At 35.9% G+C, this 17,416-nt stretch overlaps 1 protein-coding gene across 3 annotated transcripts in view; it reads left to right on the forward strand.

Annotated features, from left to right (window-relative positions):
- The window catches only part of UCHL3 (ubiquitin C-terminal hydrolase L3), a 43,452-nt gene that overhangs the window by 12,734 nt on the left and 13,302 nt on the right, over positions 1–17,416 (forward strand). For all 3 annotated transcript variants that reach the window (XM_041471273.1, XM_041471271.1, XM_041471272.1), the window contains 3 exons: positions 2,242–2,398; positions 2,732–2,817; positions 3,892–3,939. In XM_041471273.1, the coding sequence (XP_041327207.1) occupies positions 2,242–2,398; positions 2,732–2,817; positions 3,892–3,939 (291 nt within the window). The remainder of the gene's footprint in view (positions 1–2,241; positions 2,399–2,731; positions 2,818–3,891; positions 3,940–17,416) is intronic.

Consider the following 17,416-nt stretch of genomic DNA (forward strand, 5'->3'; position numbering starts at 1 on the left):
CAGTTTCTCCAAAACAGCTATGCAGTCAGTACTTTTCAAGTTTGATTTCAGCCACCTTGATAGTTTTGAGCTTAGTCAAACTTTCAACTCATCTGTCCTAATGAAATGTCCTTTCTGTCACCTTTGAGGCATTGTTTTCTGTGTGCTGTCATTTCTGTCTGGCTGTTTGAGGTACAGGTCTGACTGTCACTTTTCTTTTGACTCTGTGCTTGTGCAAACCTTTTTTTGAATCATGCTATGGGAGCATTATCCCATAGGAAAGAACCTTGCTCTTATTCCAGAAGGTGTATCCAATTTCATCGTAAAGAAACATATGACAAACAAAACAAGAGAAACAACATTTGCTCTGTTGCATCAATCAGTCAAATCTGAGCACCAGCCAAGTGTTCAGCCTGTTAATCCTTCTGAAACATCAGGCACACAAGTGTTTCTATCAACTGTTTAGCCTGGCTGTGTGAATGGTGAATGTTTCATGGGAGCTCCCAGTGTTCTGAAGCTTTTGTTGGTCACTGTGAACTCCACAAGACATTTGAGCATTATTTTGTATTTCTAGAGCAGTTTTTCCCTCCTCAGCCTCCTTTTCAAAATGGCCTGTAAAATTACACGTTTATTTAATTTATGTTTTATTTGTTTCTTGGCTGTGTCTACATTTATGAAAGTGCCTATTAGTTTTGCTGCCTTTGTAAACACTTTTCTCACATGTCTGTCTGTTCTTCTGTCTGGAAGTTCAGTGGTTTTGTGGTTCCTGTATATCAGTTTCCTAGAACTTGCTTTCAGGGCAAGCTACTCTTGTTAGCGTTTAGATAATTTTAGGATTGTTGTACACTTTAAAGGTCAATGGCTTTCTTCGTCTGCATAGTATGTTGTAGACAATGTCAATATTGTGGGTGTTGGCATTTTGGGCCTAATGAACGAATAGATCCAAATTAATCTAAATTATGGGATAAAGCTTAGGTTAGGAGGAATCTGTTGAGATGATCTGGTCTATCCCTTTCTCAAAATTGTATTTTTGGTATTCTCAGCACTTATATATTTATTTTTTCTGTGGATTTTATTTTGGTTGGGAGGAAATGAATGGCAGCTGTATTGTTCACCGCTCTAAGTCTGAAATTTTTGTCCAATTAAATTCTATGAAATTTTTATCTCAATTAAGGCTATTTTTGTTAGCTTGTAGATAAACCAAATTAAAATGGTTTATAATGCTCTTGCTATTACTTAGCCTATTCAGAACATTGAGACAACCTACAAAAGTGGAGTATGATGCTGGAAGTTTTTTGGTTTTGTGTGTCACTGACAGTACAGACAGCCCAAGGGAAATTTCTCAGGAGTTTGCAGGAAGAGTTCCTTGGTAACATTTGCATTCTTACTTCGCTTTCATCATACTTATATAAAAAGCCCATCTACTGCAAAATTCTATTTTTTTTTTTTTTGTCTGCAAAAGTACCTAGTAAAAGAGGCAAAGGAAGAAGCATTAACTGGAACATTTGTGGATTTATTCCTTTCTTTTTCTGTCTGAAATTAAAATTTACCAAAAGAAAATAAATAAAAACCTCAAAAAAATCCAGTCAAAAAAACATAACACCACTCCCCCAAAAGAACCAAAAAATCACAGCCAGCAACAAAAAAACCCCCACAAAACTGAACACTATTTCACAGTATAACAGGTTTTAGTCAAATATGATCTTTATAAAACAAGTACTCTAGATTGTTCTGTCAAAGCAAATTGTCTTTGCTACAGAATATAAAAGTTTACTTTATGAATATTGCTTCAGAAGGGCCTGTTTTGATGCCTTGGGTGTTATATAGATCTTTGTTTAAATTCCTGGGAAAAATGAAATGTAACAGTAGAATTTTTAAAGAATGCTTCATGATGATTAATCACCTGAAGTATTATGGTTTTCTTTAGCACTTGGACACTTCTGTCCTTAAAGAGCCTTTAGTTGCATTGAAGCGAGATGGTGACATGAGCTCAGATCAAGGAAACACTGAAAATTTTTAAAGTTGTTTTAGATAACACATACTCAAAACGATCTTTCAAGTGTGAAGGCATTGGGTTAAGAAACAGTATAGAGCAGTTCAGATAAGTTTACATATACTTGTTGGACCACATGTGTTAAACATTTCAAATGGCAGTATTAATTAGCTGTTGTATTTTATAAATTGTTTTGTCTTGAATGATGTAGCTATTCGTACTATTTGTGAAATAACTGTAACTGTTTGTGACTTTAACTTTCCTTCTAGTATGAAACCTTCAGAACAGAAGAAGAAGAGAGGATAAAAGCTAAGGGACAAGATGTCAAATCATCAGTGTATTTCATGAAGCAGACCATTAACAATGCTTGTGGGACAATTGGGCTAATTCATGCTATTGCAAACAACAGAGATAAAATGAACTTTGGTAAGATTTTTTTTGTTTGGTTTTTGTTGGCTTTTCCCTTTTTTTCCTCAGCTGTGGGAAGCCATAGAGGGAAGGATGTGTTTTGTACTATTTTCTCTGAATATAACCATTCATAAATGCTGAAGGAGTGCATTTTTACCTATAATTACAAAATTATTATTTTATACTAATTCATGAACTAAAGCACTTGAAACATTGCAAAGTGCAGTCAGCCTTCTGTGTCTTAAAAATACAGTGTGATTCTATCTTCACATCTTTTGTTGGGTTCTGTAAGATGAATGAAGTTGGAATTAAAACATGACACTAATTATGTCTTTTTAAATTTTTTTTAAGAAACTAATTCTTCACTGAAAAAGTTCTTAGAAGATTCATTATCTATGACTCCTGAAGAGAGGGCCAAATACCTAGAAACTTACGAAGTTAGTATCGTGTGTTTTTACTTTTATTTAAAATTGTGTAAGAATTACTTGCATGAGCAGGTACTGTCCTTGGGGATTGACTTGGTGAAGCAGCTAAACAAATTTGATTTCTTTGGTCGCCATGAGCTTGTGATCAGACAATTGCTACAAAGGAAACTCTGCTTTGGTGTTTTAGAGTATTCCTGCCTGACCATAGCTCAGTCAGCAGAACGGATTTTGTCAATGTTCTCATCCGTATTAATTCTCTGGCTTAGTTTAAAATTACTTTGAAATGCATGAGAAATGTGTGCATAATCTTTTCATTTTATGGGTTCAGGATATAGTTTAATGGTCAGTTAAGCTGATCTGGAGCTATTGCTGAAAGCATAGTCCTTTTGCTGCCTCTTTTAATTTGTGCCTTCTGGTCATACCTCCATGCTTTTAGCAGCTGAGGCACACAAAGAGCTGATTTGGCTGAAATGCGATCTCCTTCCCCTACCATCCTAAACCATGAGATGAGCTAGCTGATAATGTGGTTAGCCACATCATTAGTGCTGTTTGAAAAGATGTGGCAGAAACATCTGGCCAGTGGTGGATGGAGAACAGTGCTGTTGCTCCTGGTGGTGATGATGGTCCTCTCTCAAAATGAAAACCGTGATGATTTTTAAGTCAGAGCATATTGTGAAGCCCTCAGGAATATGAGTGTTAACGTCTGGCTAAAGGAAGTAGTAACAAACAGAAACAGCAGAGATTGATGACACTTTCTATGGAAATGTTGGACACAAAAAGACTGATCAGAACTTCTACCTAAATTATTTTTTCTGCTCACAGTGATGGGTAAAAAAAGTGTTTTCTGTGTGTAAAAGTGCCATTACAAACTCTCAGATATTTGACCTGAATTGACTGTTATGATGTAAGAGTGGTCTTCTGAGATCCTTGGAGGTGGAGATTATTTGTTTATTAACTTTCTTATTTATTATAAGCGCTGAACAAAAATAGTTACATCTATGTAATTGATAAAATGAAGGCAAGAATAGTTCTACAACACTGAAAGTCTCTCATTTAAAGTCTGATTTAAATATATTTTAATTTTAGGCTATTCGTGTCACTCATGAATCCAGTGCCCATGAAGGTCAGACTGAGGTATCCATTTTTTTAAAAAGTCTTTGTTTATAACTACTTTGAGTTGAATATAATTGACATGAAAGCAATCACATGTTAAAGGTTTACAGTGAAATTGAGATTATTGCTTGATTTTCAGAATTGTGTCATTAGTCCAAAATTAAGTGGCATTGCTGTGGGGAAACCAAACTTGAAGCTTGGGGGCTTTTTGTTTGTGGGTTTTGGTGGTGGGGGTTGTTTGCATTAGGTTTTTTTAGCTCTAATGTAACTTGAAAGATCTTTCTAAGCTTCATTTCAGAGTAAAACAGACAGAAACTTGAGGTTTTCATGTTGCACATTTGTAGGTAAGACTGTAAGATTCATAGTAACCATACAAGTGTATCGAATATTTTATGAGCATTGGGAAAGTTATAGTTCAAGAAAAGAAGTAGTCCAGTAGTTGGTTTGCAGTTGTGGGTGTGCTGTTTGTATACAAATTCAGATAAATTCTCATTCATACATACATTTATAAGCATTTATGCCCCAACAGATTGTGATATGGAAGAAACAACCTGATAGCTGACAAAAGAACCCTGAAATAACCATGAACTTGAACATTCAACATTTTTCTGCTTCAATCATACTAAGTCAGTTTTCCATCTTTCTGGCTCAGATTTTTTGGAAAAAAAAAAAGATTGTATTGATGCTAGCATTGCTTTGTTTGACAAAAAGAGAGACACTTCTATGTTTGGCTCTGGCTCTAGTGACTCATCCATTCTCTCTTTTTGAAGTGCAGTAGGTGACTTTTTTTTTTTTTTTTTTTTTTTTTTTGTGCAGTGTCTTCTATACAATGTAAGAGAAAGCAAAGCAGTCCTTTCTGCTCCCCCTTGCCCTGTCTGGAATGGAAAGGATGAGAATTGGTTTAACTATTTCTGTTATAAATATTCAGCTTCCTTTGTAGTATTTTATTTTAAAAACCACACCACTCTCTCTTCTTATCTTGTTCCCCAAATTAGTCAAGGCTCTATATTTCAAGAAGAAGCATCAGAACAAATTTGTGTTTTTTTTCGTTTTCTAAGTAAGAGACTCAAAAATCTGCTCTGTTTTGTTTTTTCTAAATGAGTTCATTTCATGGTATTCTTGGCCAGCTCAGAAAGAGTGATTATCCCAACAAATTGCTGAAGACTGATTCTTTTCCTAAGATCCTTGTGAAAGAGAAACTTCTTTAGTTATATTGACGTAACTTGAGGTTCATGTAGGGAACGATCTGTCTCTGCATTCTTCTGGCAGATCTTATGGAATGACTGAGAAAGAAAATACAAGGGCTGCTTGTTTTGAGAGTCTTCGTGAAGATTCAGGAAGCACCTAAGTGACGATGGAATCTCCTAATAATGGACAGTTAACTTCTTGAACTTCCACTAATTAATTTGTTTCCTGATCAAGACAACCACAATACAAAAGATTAATAATTGCGTGGAAAGATGAAGACTTCTTTTCATAATAAAAAAAATTACAAGATTGTCTTAGCAACCATGCCTAAACACAGATATTGAATAGCTAGTTTCCTTGCCAATTATTTATTATTCCATTTTGTATAACTCTAACTGTAAGTAATTCAATATGGATATTCCTTAGACTTTTTTCCTGTCTTTTTGTTTCCGAAGTTGAAATAGTACAAAGACTGAATACATTTCCCAGGATCATTTTTTCAGAATAGTTCTCATCCATCAGCCAAGGAGGGAAGAAACAAACAAGTTTTGTTACTGGAACATCAAATTGCCTGGAAATCCTGTCCTACCAGGTGGTAGTTAAACAAGGCAGCAAGGCCTCCCCATTCACTGGTACCTAAGGACTTGCTTTACTTTAAAGTAAAATTCCTTTTAAGTGAAACAAAATACGAAACATGAATATGCTGAGAAGTGTAACTGAGAGATAAAGTGAATTAATCTCTTTTTCCTTCCATGGGTACATTTTAAATGTCACTGTGTACCCTGCATGTAGGGGTCGGAGGGAGTGATAAACAGCATCATCTTGCGGGTGCTGAAGTTACAATATGCAGGTCATAGGAGGTTGTTGACTTGTCCTGTGGGATAAGCTGAGGATTTCTAGCACCTTTTTGGAAAGAAAGAAGAGAATCCTATTCCTCCTGCATAGCCATTATTTGTTAGGATTGCTTTCCTGAGAATTTCAAGGTCCTTTAGGAGCACTGGAAAGGAGCAAGGTTGCCTTCCTATGACTGGTTTTTGACCTCCATGCACCGCCTCCACTGTCCAAATAGTCAAAGCATGTTCCATAGAAATCTTTCCTTTGAGAAAAGTGGCTTATTTAGTTGCTTAATGATAGTAAGTGCTGTATAGTTAGTGCTTTGTGAACAAAAGCACTTTCTAGGTCTTCACAGATCTTTTCTAGGTCTCTTACAGATGTAAAGATTAAGAAAACATGCAGGCCTACTTTTTCTTAGGATGATTAACTTGGCTTGTGTTCTTCATGAGAAAAGCCTTCTGTATGGGTAGTTCTGTCCCTTAGATAGGTATTGCATACTACTGTTCACTCACATTTTTAGAAAGTCTTGCTAAAACTTATCTGTGTTAGACAGAATTACTTCCAGAAGTGGGATGGATAGCAGACAATTCCACGGATTTGTTTAGGAAGGAAGGATGTTTTCCTTTCACCATAAAAAAACATCCTCATACAATCAAGATAAAGTTAAATTTTCTGGAATCATGAGCTGCAGAAGGTTTAAAAACAGCACAGAGTACTGACAGGTTCTCTTCTGATAATACTGTTTGGTGGGTTTGGGTTTGGTTTTTTTTTTCTGGGTTCTGATGTTTCAGATGTTTGAGGATTCAATCTTTAATACTTCTGAGTAAAGTCTTTATTTTTTTTATTGCCCTTGACAATCTTGCTATATCTTCACAGACTTTTTTTATAATCTCAGTGACTACTTAGTTTTTACAATATGCTAATACATTTTCTGCTTTTTTCTCTTTCATATACATAAGTATTTCAAACCTCAAAATAAAGCAAGTCTAGCTAGAAATAAAAATCAGAATAGCATAAAGCAGTGCTATCTTCCTAATATCTGTGTATTTTGTCATCCTGTCTGTTGGTCATGATTTTTCTGTTTTAGTATAATCTGTAATCAGATTTTTTTTTCCTCCTAAATTTTGTATGTGTTAAAGAGCTCTTCTCACGGGGAAAATGCCCTCACACTAGGCAAGATATTATTTGTAATGGGCTTCTAGATTCCAGACTGCTGGAATTTACAGTGATCAGTTTGTTTCTGGGATGTATCATTACTGTGGGATCTATTTGGCTGAACATGAGGATGAATTGCTAAGCAAGTGGAGTGAAGCTGAAAACTCTAGAATGTTCTGCCTTGATGGGTGCTTTAACAAGCTTCCCAAGTTTGATAGCTGTGATTAATTTGTTTAGTTAAAAAAAAACCCGACCACTTTTCTTAAAAATCAAAGAGATTTTTTTTCGTTCAAGGAGCTTAAACTTTCAAGAACTGTTAAGCAGTTTTCATTTTGATAATTTATTTCAAGTGTGCTAATTAAAAAGGTTGTAAATTTGCACTTAATCCTTCAGGCCAGGTTTTGGACCGGGTTCTGTTAATACTTCTGGGTTGTGTGGCTCCATGTCTCACTTTGCTGCCAGTAGAGCCAATAAATAGCTAATGCAGTCTTATGGGTACTTTTTATGGATACTTCTGTATAAATAATGTAGGTCTGTTTAAAATTACTTTGGTAACAAGTAGTAAGATCTGGTTCCACAGAAGAAGTGTCTTGTTGGCTTCAAGGGTGGTTTGATTCTGGTCGTGTGTTCAAGTACCATAATGAGGGCAATTAATATAAGATTCCTGTGACAGTATTTCTGTTGAAGTTTATGATGATGAAGCTTACACCTTCTCAAATGACAGGTATTTCATATCAAAAGCTGCCAAAAAAAAAAATCTAGGTTTTTACCTGAAAGTTTCATAGATCCAGTGTACTCTTTTCTGTGTGACAGCTCCTGAACTGCAGCTATTGCTGAGAGAAGAATAGGTGCCAGATACTCAAAATCCTCTTTATTCTTCCAGGAGTCTTCTGCTGAGCATAGACTTCTATTTATAATATCTAGGATGTCTTAAGATGTGGAAAATAGAACCTGGTTCTTTGCAGAATGGTACACACTTTTAAGCTGATCCTTATTTTATTGCTTTCAGCTGAGCCATCTTTGAGTCTTCCCTTTTGTTTTACTTTTTTTTTTTCCCTTCTTGTTCTTCTGATGCCTCCTTGAGCAGTTCATAAGCTTTGATACCCTGTACTGCCACACACCTTAACATTTCTGATACCCTTTTAAAAAAACAAAGCCGCCCTCTCCCTTTGAAAAACCACAACCCTTCAAAAATATTAAAATGACAAGTAGTTTGTGGATCTGCATTAGCTTTCTGATCAACAGGAATCAATTATAACTAAGTTATGGCAATATTTGAGGGAGGAAAAGTACCAATTTATAGCAGTGATCAGGATGAGGCTCATCCTTACTTTCAAAACCATTGTAGTAACTATTTCCAAGTAACAGCAGAAAATCTGAGGGGAGCATTTTTTTGAAAACAGGGAAACGTTATTAAATGAGAGAAACTTCCAGGTCTAGAGTAAATAAATTTTGAAATTGGAGTTGGAGAAGAAACTTATTGTGTATCCTACCCCTCATTTCCATTAATACTATAAAGTTACTGTATAGCTGCCTGGGAGAGTAGGAGAGGAGGAAAATGCAAAGGCATACTTTGTATAGAAATAAGCCAGTAGAAGTTGTTTAGCTCAATTAAACAATTACATGCTTCAGGGAGGTTATTCCAGGTAGAAAATATTATCTGATTCTTGAAATAATTTACCTTTTTAATATGTGAATATAATAATGTAAGTAAAAGATACTTTTGTTCTGCTCTCATATTACTGGCATCTGTATCCAGTACTTTTGCAACTGTGCTTTGCTACAGCTCAATACTACAGTAAGGAAAATGGCAAGCTATGCCACAGAAATCTTTTAAAAATATTAATTGGCCTTTAGGCAAGGAATTGGATCCAGAGAATAATTTGTATTCAATTTCTGCATTTCTCAAGGCTTTGACCTGCTTAACTCCTGTTCAAGTGCTATTTTGGTAATAGTATCTGAACTTTTAGCCAGCTGTGTGTATCTGTGGCTGTTAAAATCATTCTGGATTGGCAAGTTTCCTACAGTAACTTCATGAGCTTCCCAAACAGCTTCCTGAAACAGCTAATCCTGTAGCCTTGTAGGAGCTAATGCTGGCACAGAGGGGTTACAGGCATACTCCTGGAAAGAGAGGAGAAAGTTTAACAGACTAGACTTAGATCAGCTTTTGTGAACAGCAAATACGCAAATAATTGTGCTGTTAAGTGATTGGCAGGCTGTTTGTGTAACATCAAGGTATCACTAACTGCTGCCAATGGCTTTCCCTATCACTTTTTGATGTAAAGTACAAGTGCTGGAGTGAACTTTCTGTTATGTTGTGTGGTACTTGTGGCATATGGAACCACTTTTGTGATGGAGGTAAAAGTTATTTTGGACAGGGGAGTTTTAGCAACATTTATGCACTACTGCTTAGCAGACTGTGATTTGTGATCTTTGGGAAGTTTACTTGTTTAAGTGTTACTGCAGCATGGCTCAAAATGATGTTTCAATCAAGCAGATAAACACAAGTGATATGACCACTTGAAACACCTATGCTGGATATTGGTTAGCAAGTAGCAAGAACTGTGTTGGATATTGGCTAGAGGGTAATAAGAGCTTTTGATTTTGTTCATGACCTAAATACTTAGGAGAAAATCAAGAGCTCTTACATTCATGTATTTTCATTCCCCTTCCTTAGAGGCTGATGAGAATGTCCATCTAAACAAAGTTTAACACAGTGTTTAAGATTTGTTGTTAAGAAGAGGAAGATAGAAAAAAACAGAACTGCAGAATAAAATATATCAACTATTAAGGGAGGGCACAGAAAACACTGCCTTTGTTCTGTAACTCCTCCTGTTTGGGTTATTTTGGTACACTTTGTACATCTATTTCCCAGCTGACAGCTTTGGCTACTAGAACTGTATGTTCTAGCGAAATGAGGCTCAGAATTGAATGGACTGAGGTGCAGCATCTGAGCTGCTACCTCAAATGGAAACACCATTCTTGCATCTCATTAGACCCTTATCAAAAATATTGATTCAAAAATCAGCCTTTGAAAATCAAAAGTAGTGTTTATACTGAGAGAGTCAAAAAAAACCAAATAAGAACATGTCTCAGATGTTCACGAAAAGCTGAAATACTGGTGCACATCATTGTGCATACTTACATACACTTCATGTTCACAAATATGATCAGGAATATTTTTAACATGGATTGAAGTTGGCAGCCTCTAAAAACACTACCACAGCTTGATTTCTTCTTTAACTCAAAACATAACTGCAAACTGTAGTCTGTAAACTTGTTTCATGTGCCTGGAGAACTATAATCTTGCTTGGAATGCGCGAAGTTAGACTTTGATCACAGTAACAGTCGTTAACATTGGCAAGAGCTAAGCAGAATCAATGCACTCTGTTCCCAACTGCTATAAAACTTGAACTTTCAAAGATCTCTGGTTCCCTGGGGCATTACAATTTATTGTTAGAGAAGAAACATAAAGAGCTTCCCTTTTGCTCCTGCCAAGAGCATATGGTGGGATTTTTTTCTTAAATCACTCATATTCCTTGATGTTTCTTCTGAATAATCCATAGTCTTCTAAAGAAACATTTCCATCTTGAGAGAATATAAAATCAATTATGTAACTGTTTCATACATGATTTTTAGTTTAGCATTAGAGAACAAGCATATAGTCTCTTCTGTAAAGGTGGTGAAGTTGCCTAAAAAATTTAGCTATGGCTTTTTTCTTTTACAGTCTACAAAGTAAAAGTGTAAAAAAGAGCTTATGAGAATCATGTGAAATGTTTTAGAAATTGTGCTTGGTTAGTCTGTGACTCATTGCATCACCATGTTACCTAACGTGTTAGTGTTTGAGACATGCCTTAATCTGATTTCTATACTGAGCAAATTGCTAAAAAGGTATTAATACAGTAGAATTGTTATTCTGGATCTTATGCTTAACCGTAAAATATGCATGAAGGAATTCTGATTCCTAGGATGAAACGTAACTATAGAGGATATTCGCACCCATAAATCCACCCATGGATTTAAATAACAAGTTTATAAGAAATAAATAACACAAGTGAAAAAATGTTTCTGCAGTTTTGCATCCAACATCTCTACCAATCAGCTGCCATAAGTTTGTTTGGTTTTTTGTTTGGTTTTTTGCATCTCTGCAATCCATAATGCTTCCTGTGCTGTTCTTGCACTACCTGTAAGAGACAGCAAGCAGCAGGGTGTAGCCATGTGTGACAGGTGGTGGCTGAGTTCACAGTCAGCCCTTAGGCAGAAGAGAAAATCATTTGGCTCCCTCTTTTTTTTAATTTTTTTTTTCTTTATCAAACCACTAATTTAGAAGGAGAAAATTAAAAGAATTTACAATTCTTAAGGCTTGCAACATTTTATCAATATGGCTGAAGTTAGACAGTGGGATAAAACCACTCAGAGAATTGATTTTGCCTCAACTGACTTTGCTCAAGGAAGCATTCAAAAATACATGTTGATGTGCAACAATGCTGTACAATTTATTTCAGAAAAAAAACTTATGAAGGAAAAACTATTTGAAAAGAAAAATAATTCAGCTTTTGCAGAGCTCCCTAACCTTTGAAATTTTCTTCCTTTTTTTGTGATTATACTTTGTTTTGATCACAGAAGTCACCATTGTGATAATCTAGCTTGACTTTTGCCTAACATAGACCATAGAACTTTATTTTAAGTCTTCAGGGAGAGATAAATTGCCACTAATTTTTGAAAGATTATTTTGGGGCACTCTGATCTCACCATTTTTCTTGTCTTTACCCATATGTCTAGCAAAGTAATAGTCTTGGGATATTGTCCATTCTTAATCATGGGTTAGACTTACATGGAGAATACTGTAAATATTTTTTTACCAGCTGCAGAAGGACTAACTAAACTGACCGGTGCAGATGTTGATCTGCTAGCAGATGTAGCCCAGTTTGGTCTGTAATCTCAGTCTCAATATATATTGATGTTAATAAATGTAATGTTGGCAAAACTAGTAGATCTGTGAGGACTGGAGTTTATGACTCTCAACTTCCTAAGAATTTACATGTTGGTCAGGTTTTTGTTGCACATAAGGAATATCTAGTTTGGAACAAGCTTTTCTTGCAGTTGAAATACACACAATGTCTCTAGTTCATGTGAATTCTGTGGTGTAATGTTGGAGATGAGTTCATGAAGCATCTTCTGCCTCTGTGGAATTCTTTCTTTGTCAGACTCCTCTCCTCTGTCTGGCTGCTTATCTTTTCATAAAAACTTGAAGGAACTTAATGTCTCTCAAGATTTCACCACCACCACCAACATAGGCTTGAAATGCTGTTGAGAAATTTAAAACCCTTGTGAAGGAGAGAGGAGGAAGAGGCTTTTTTGCAGACAGTATGATACATAGATTTAATTTACATGTAAAAAAAAATCCAGTAATGGTAATGACTAAGGAAGAAGAACACTTAGTTTTAACTATAATACAGACCCTTTAAAATACTGTGTTTAATTCAATAATGAGCAATTATTTAAGGAAAAGCTTCAAAAGGTGGTGGGGAAAAGTGATTGATAGATACTAAATACACCCTCTCTGAGAATAATCTTAAAGCTGTAATAACCCTTATATTGCCCACTTGGCTGGAAAAGTTGTACATTTTATTGTTGCTTTAACCTACTCCCATCTCTGCTCCAGGGATTACTGTATGGGACCTGTATAATGAACAACATGTTGGGAGGAGTCCCTGCATGCTTATGGAACAATGCAACTGGGCAGATGCAGAACATGTGCCAGGGCCTCTGATCCCAAGCTTGTGCCTATGAAACAAAGTATGCTATCTCCTTCTCTTTCCCAAGTTGTTATGCAGTTAAAGTTCATTTTATCTCTGTCCCAGTGCAGCTGGCATTTCTTTCTACACAGTGCAGTGACACAACCTCAGAACGGAGCAAAAAAGAAAAGCCCCTGTCCCAGCACAGGTTATGAGCTGATAGGCAGGGAAGCTTCCAAAGAGGAAGGTGGCATGGGCTTGTACCTCCCACTGCAAGGATGCTCTAAACCTGAGTTTCCAGATAGATGAATTTTTGTAGCCACTAGCAAGTTAATCAAAATATGTATTTCTGTTTAGAAATGGTCATGCAATACCAGATGCTGCTTTGTCCTGTCAGGTCTTCAGTGCATTACACGTGGACTGAAATAATTTGCTGGACTGGGTTCCAGAAACAAGATGAACAAACAGATCCCTGTTTCTAGAACCTGACAGGTTTGGGTGTGAACCAAGCCATGAGCTCTTTGGCACTATCAAACTTAGGCAATTTTAGGTATGTGCAGAAGCACAGCTCTTGGTGCCTGACAAACTTTGTATGTGATTCCTTTTAGATCTTAGATTTTAGTAACAACTATATATAGGAGTGAATTTTGGATTGAGGCAGATGGTAATTGCCTGAACATTTTCTGGACCTACTCCCTGAAGCTTTTAATTCTTTATAATGTATTATTTTCCATTTCAGACAATAAACTTGATGTGCTTACTGGTTTATATGACAATAACATTCAATTCTATTTCAGGGCTTTTGTTTTACCACTTCAGATATTTGACCTATTACAATTTTCAGCAGAGGAATATGCTTCTGTGATCTTTTCTTCTTGTGAAGTCAGACTAATTCTCTCTTTTCTGTAGTTTCTAGCTGTTAATAAATTTTGTTTGAGTAGAGTATTTCAAGTTAGGATTTGTCTTCCATATTTTAAATTAAATGTGAAATGTATGAATGGAATTATTTTTTTGGAGATGTGTATTTAACATTAACTTCATAGTAATATTGACATGTAATTCTAATTTAATTTTTTTAATATTCATTTTAAAACAACCTCAGTTCACATAGCTTAATTTGTGCTTATTATTAAAACTATGATATATATCTATGCATAGAATTTTCTGGTTATTACAGCCTTGTTAATTAGCCATAATCCAGTATTAAGTTTGCTTTTCCAGAATTCCTATATATTGTCTGCTGAAATTCTACTCTTACAGATGCAAAAGTGTATTTTCAATGGAGAGGAAGTTTCTCATTCTCTTAGTTGATCTCACTAGGGGACCCACTAGTACAGGAAATAAAGGATAAAAATATTCAATGAATGAAAGTAAAAATCAGGACAAATGCTAACTAGAAATACTAAAATATTAGTTGCCCTAGATGACATTCTGTGGTGTAAATTCAGTTTTGAAAAGCTAAAGTATTTCTTGGCCTCATTACATTGAGGCAAGGGACATTTTTAATATTTTCTCATTATTTTAGCAATATTAGCAGAAACAAAGAAGTACAATGAAGAAGAATGGTAGAAGTATAGATTTGTGGTAAAAATGGTAGCAAAATTAAAACAAGGCTCTCTGAAGAAAATCTTTCAATATTGTGGCTATCCCTGTACTGTTAAGCAATTCTTAAATTTGGTATTGTTCAAAATCTTATAAACGGCTTCACAATAATTACACAGGAGTCCTAAAAAAATAGGATTTTTTCCAGAGCAAAAGTATACAGTTTAACAGCTTCCAGTCAGGTTTTTTTTTAACTGTTTCTCACTAAAAAGATACTATAATTCAGATTCTTGGAAGACTTATCAATCCTGTCTGTTATGATGGCAGCAGCTTACAAAATTGTAAAACATACAAGTGTCTCTTGCCTTTTATCATGAACTGTCTAGTCAGCAAAGCTCTTAAATTTCTGCCTGACAGCAGGTTCTAATCTTACAGGTTCCTCCCTGCATTGGAAGGTGTGTGGACTATGAGGATTTCTAGAAGCAATCTTTTACCAATCATCTTTTAAATTTTCTTAAGCAAGCTAAGAACATAGTTTCTAAAGCCATCTGATACGTTATCTAAACATAAAACATCTCATTTTACATCAGTTCTTCAAATGAAGAATATTAAAAAACCCCATTCATTAGTACATGTAAACTGTAATAGCCATTAAGCTATTGTAAGACTTTCTGTCTTATAGAAGTATTGTCATTACTGAATTCCTTTTTATTCATGTAGTACCATTTTTGGATTGGAGGTTTTCTAGTTTTGTCCTCTTTTATTAGGAGCTGCTGAGATGTAGGTGGATCAGAATGCTTGAAATTAAAGAGAAAAACCAAACTCTGACAACCCTGTGGAAAACTGTGTTCTCTGGACAAGTTTTGAGACTTGGTAACATTCCATGTCTTTGAGCTTTACAGTTTCTACTGTAATTGATGCTTGCTCTTAATGAAAAATTCCTAACCCTATCTTCCTTCTTTAAGGTCAGCAATATGGGAGCAGAAAGACCCAATTCATTGTCCCACTCTTGATAGAAAAAAAAATAAAGAGATCTAAGATTAGTTGCTTCAAAAATAATAAATAATGCAAAGAAAGTAGATTTGACTGGCACTATAGTGACTTATTTTGACTAATAAGAGTGAAAATAATTTTTTTCAGATAAGCTATCTAATGCTTGGTTTTCACAGTCCCTAATGGAGTCATTCCACTGAATGCATCATTTGGGACATACCTTAAGGAGCTGCAGTTTCTATTCTGCCTGCCTTAACTTGGCAGGTCTCAGAGGAGATAAGTGGGGTGTCAGTGATGAGTTACTGTGTTAGCTTGTGGGTCTCTGCAGAGATTGGTTGCAAGACCTATACTACTAAGTAGTCTATCAGTGACGTGGAAGATAATAGCAGGGTGACCAGATTGCAGCTCCTGAGGGGAGTCTTCAAGAGAGCTGGAGAAAGACTACACAAGGGCTTGTTGTGACAGGACTAAGGGGAACAGCTTCATACTGAAAGACAGTGGGCTTAGATTAGACATTAGGAAGAAATCCCTTACTGTGAGGTTGGTGAGGCAATGGAAAAGGTTGCCCAAAGAAGTTGTGGATGACTCATGCCTGGAAGTGTCCAAGACCGATTTGGGTGGGGCTCTGAGCAACCTAGTGTAATGGAAGGTGTCCCTCCCATGTGGGAATCGTAACTAGATGATCTTTAAGGTCCTTCCAATCCAAACTGTTCCATGATTCTGTTATTAAAATACACCTCAAAGCTTACAGGTGGTGGAAAAAGATCGGCAGATATTAAAGCACAAGACATCAACACAGGACAATCTGGATCGCTCTTTAGATTAGCTTCAAACAAAGGAGTGTTTTTCTGAGGCCAAATAAAAGCTGTGTAATTAGCGCAAAAGACTAACTTTATTTCTTGACAGAAGGCAAAGGGTTCTCTGAGAGGCTCTAGATAACACTGGAATTTTTATATATTCCAAGATAATAGTGGATGAAATGCCGAAGATGAGCTCCTGGTTTGGCATCGTGGCCAGATGAATTGTTATGTCATCATTGAGCAGGACTAAGAAGGTTGCATTTTCATTTATTACGAATTTTAGTAAACTGTATGAATATGCTGCTTATTGTCTCTCTGTAGCTATAGACAGGATTGATTGAACTTTTTATTTGTTCTGATTTTTTTCCGTAGTTAAAAAATTGTTAAGCTTGAATGTTTGTTTTTGTTTTATGAGTATGCTCTGATCCAAGCAAAACTTGAATTTGTTTGGTCCTGTGGCCTGTGTGGGACAGAAGATCAAAACTAAATCATCACAATGGTCCTTTCTGGTCTTAATATATTTACTATAACTTTGTCAGTTGGAGCTGAGAGTCATTTTTAATACTTCTATGGTCTTTCTTCTAATAGTAACAATTTGAATGGTTTAACATAGTCCTACTGCTTCCACGGATACTAAAGGGATCCTGAGTGTTAATGGCAGTACTGCCACTGGCCTGCTATTTTAGAAGAATAGGTGAAAAACTTAGGAAGTTGCATACCTCACCACGGTAAGCTTCCCTTTTCCTTTGCTTTCCTTTTATGTTAGACATGGAACAGTAAAGAAACTCCGGATTCTGTTGCCATAGTTACTTGATTCATCGTAAATCCCAGAGCAGCACAATCTAGCTTTCCCAAATTGCCAAAGAACTATTGCTCACAGCTTTTGTAGCTGTAGACAAAACTGATTCTTTCTCTGTTCTTAACGATTTCTTCTATTAAATGATGCTTAAATCCCCTCCCTCCTCACGTTCCAACACTCTGTCTCTTGAATGAGTCAGTTAATTTGTGTTCATGTTGTCAAGTTCCCTGGGTGTGAATAACCTCTAGCTTATCTGACTATAAACTTCAGATTTGAACAACGTCTTTGCTTATTTGCAGTGTTCTTTCATCTTCTCATTCAAATTCAACACATTCTTGATTATTATCTGTGTGATTTGAGCAGTTAAAGGACAATATACTCAATAGTGGACATTTCTGCAGTTGCTATTTGCTGCAGTTGCAGGGATGCTATTTCAAGTTTAAGTGGGC

The sequence above is a fragment of the Pyrgilauda ruficollis genome, unplaced genomic scaffold (assembly GCF_017590135.1).
Source record: "Pyrgilauda ruficollis isolate IOZ18807 unplaced genomic scaffold, ASM1759013v1 scaffold26, whole genome shotgun sequence".
NCBI lineage: Eukaryota > Metazoa > Chordata > Aves > Passeriformes > Passeridae > Pyrgilauda > Pyrgilauda ruficollis.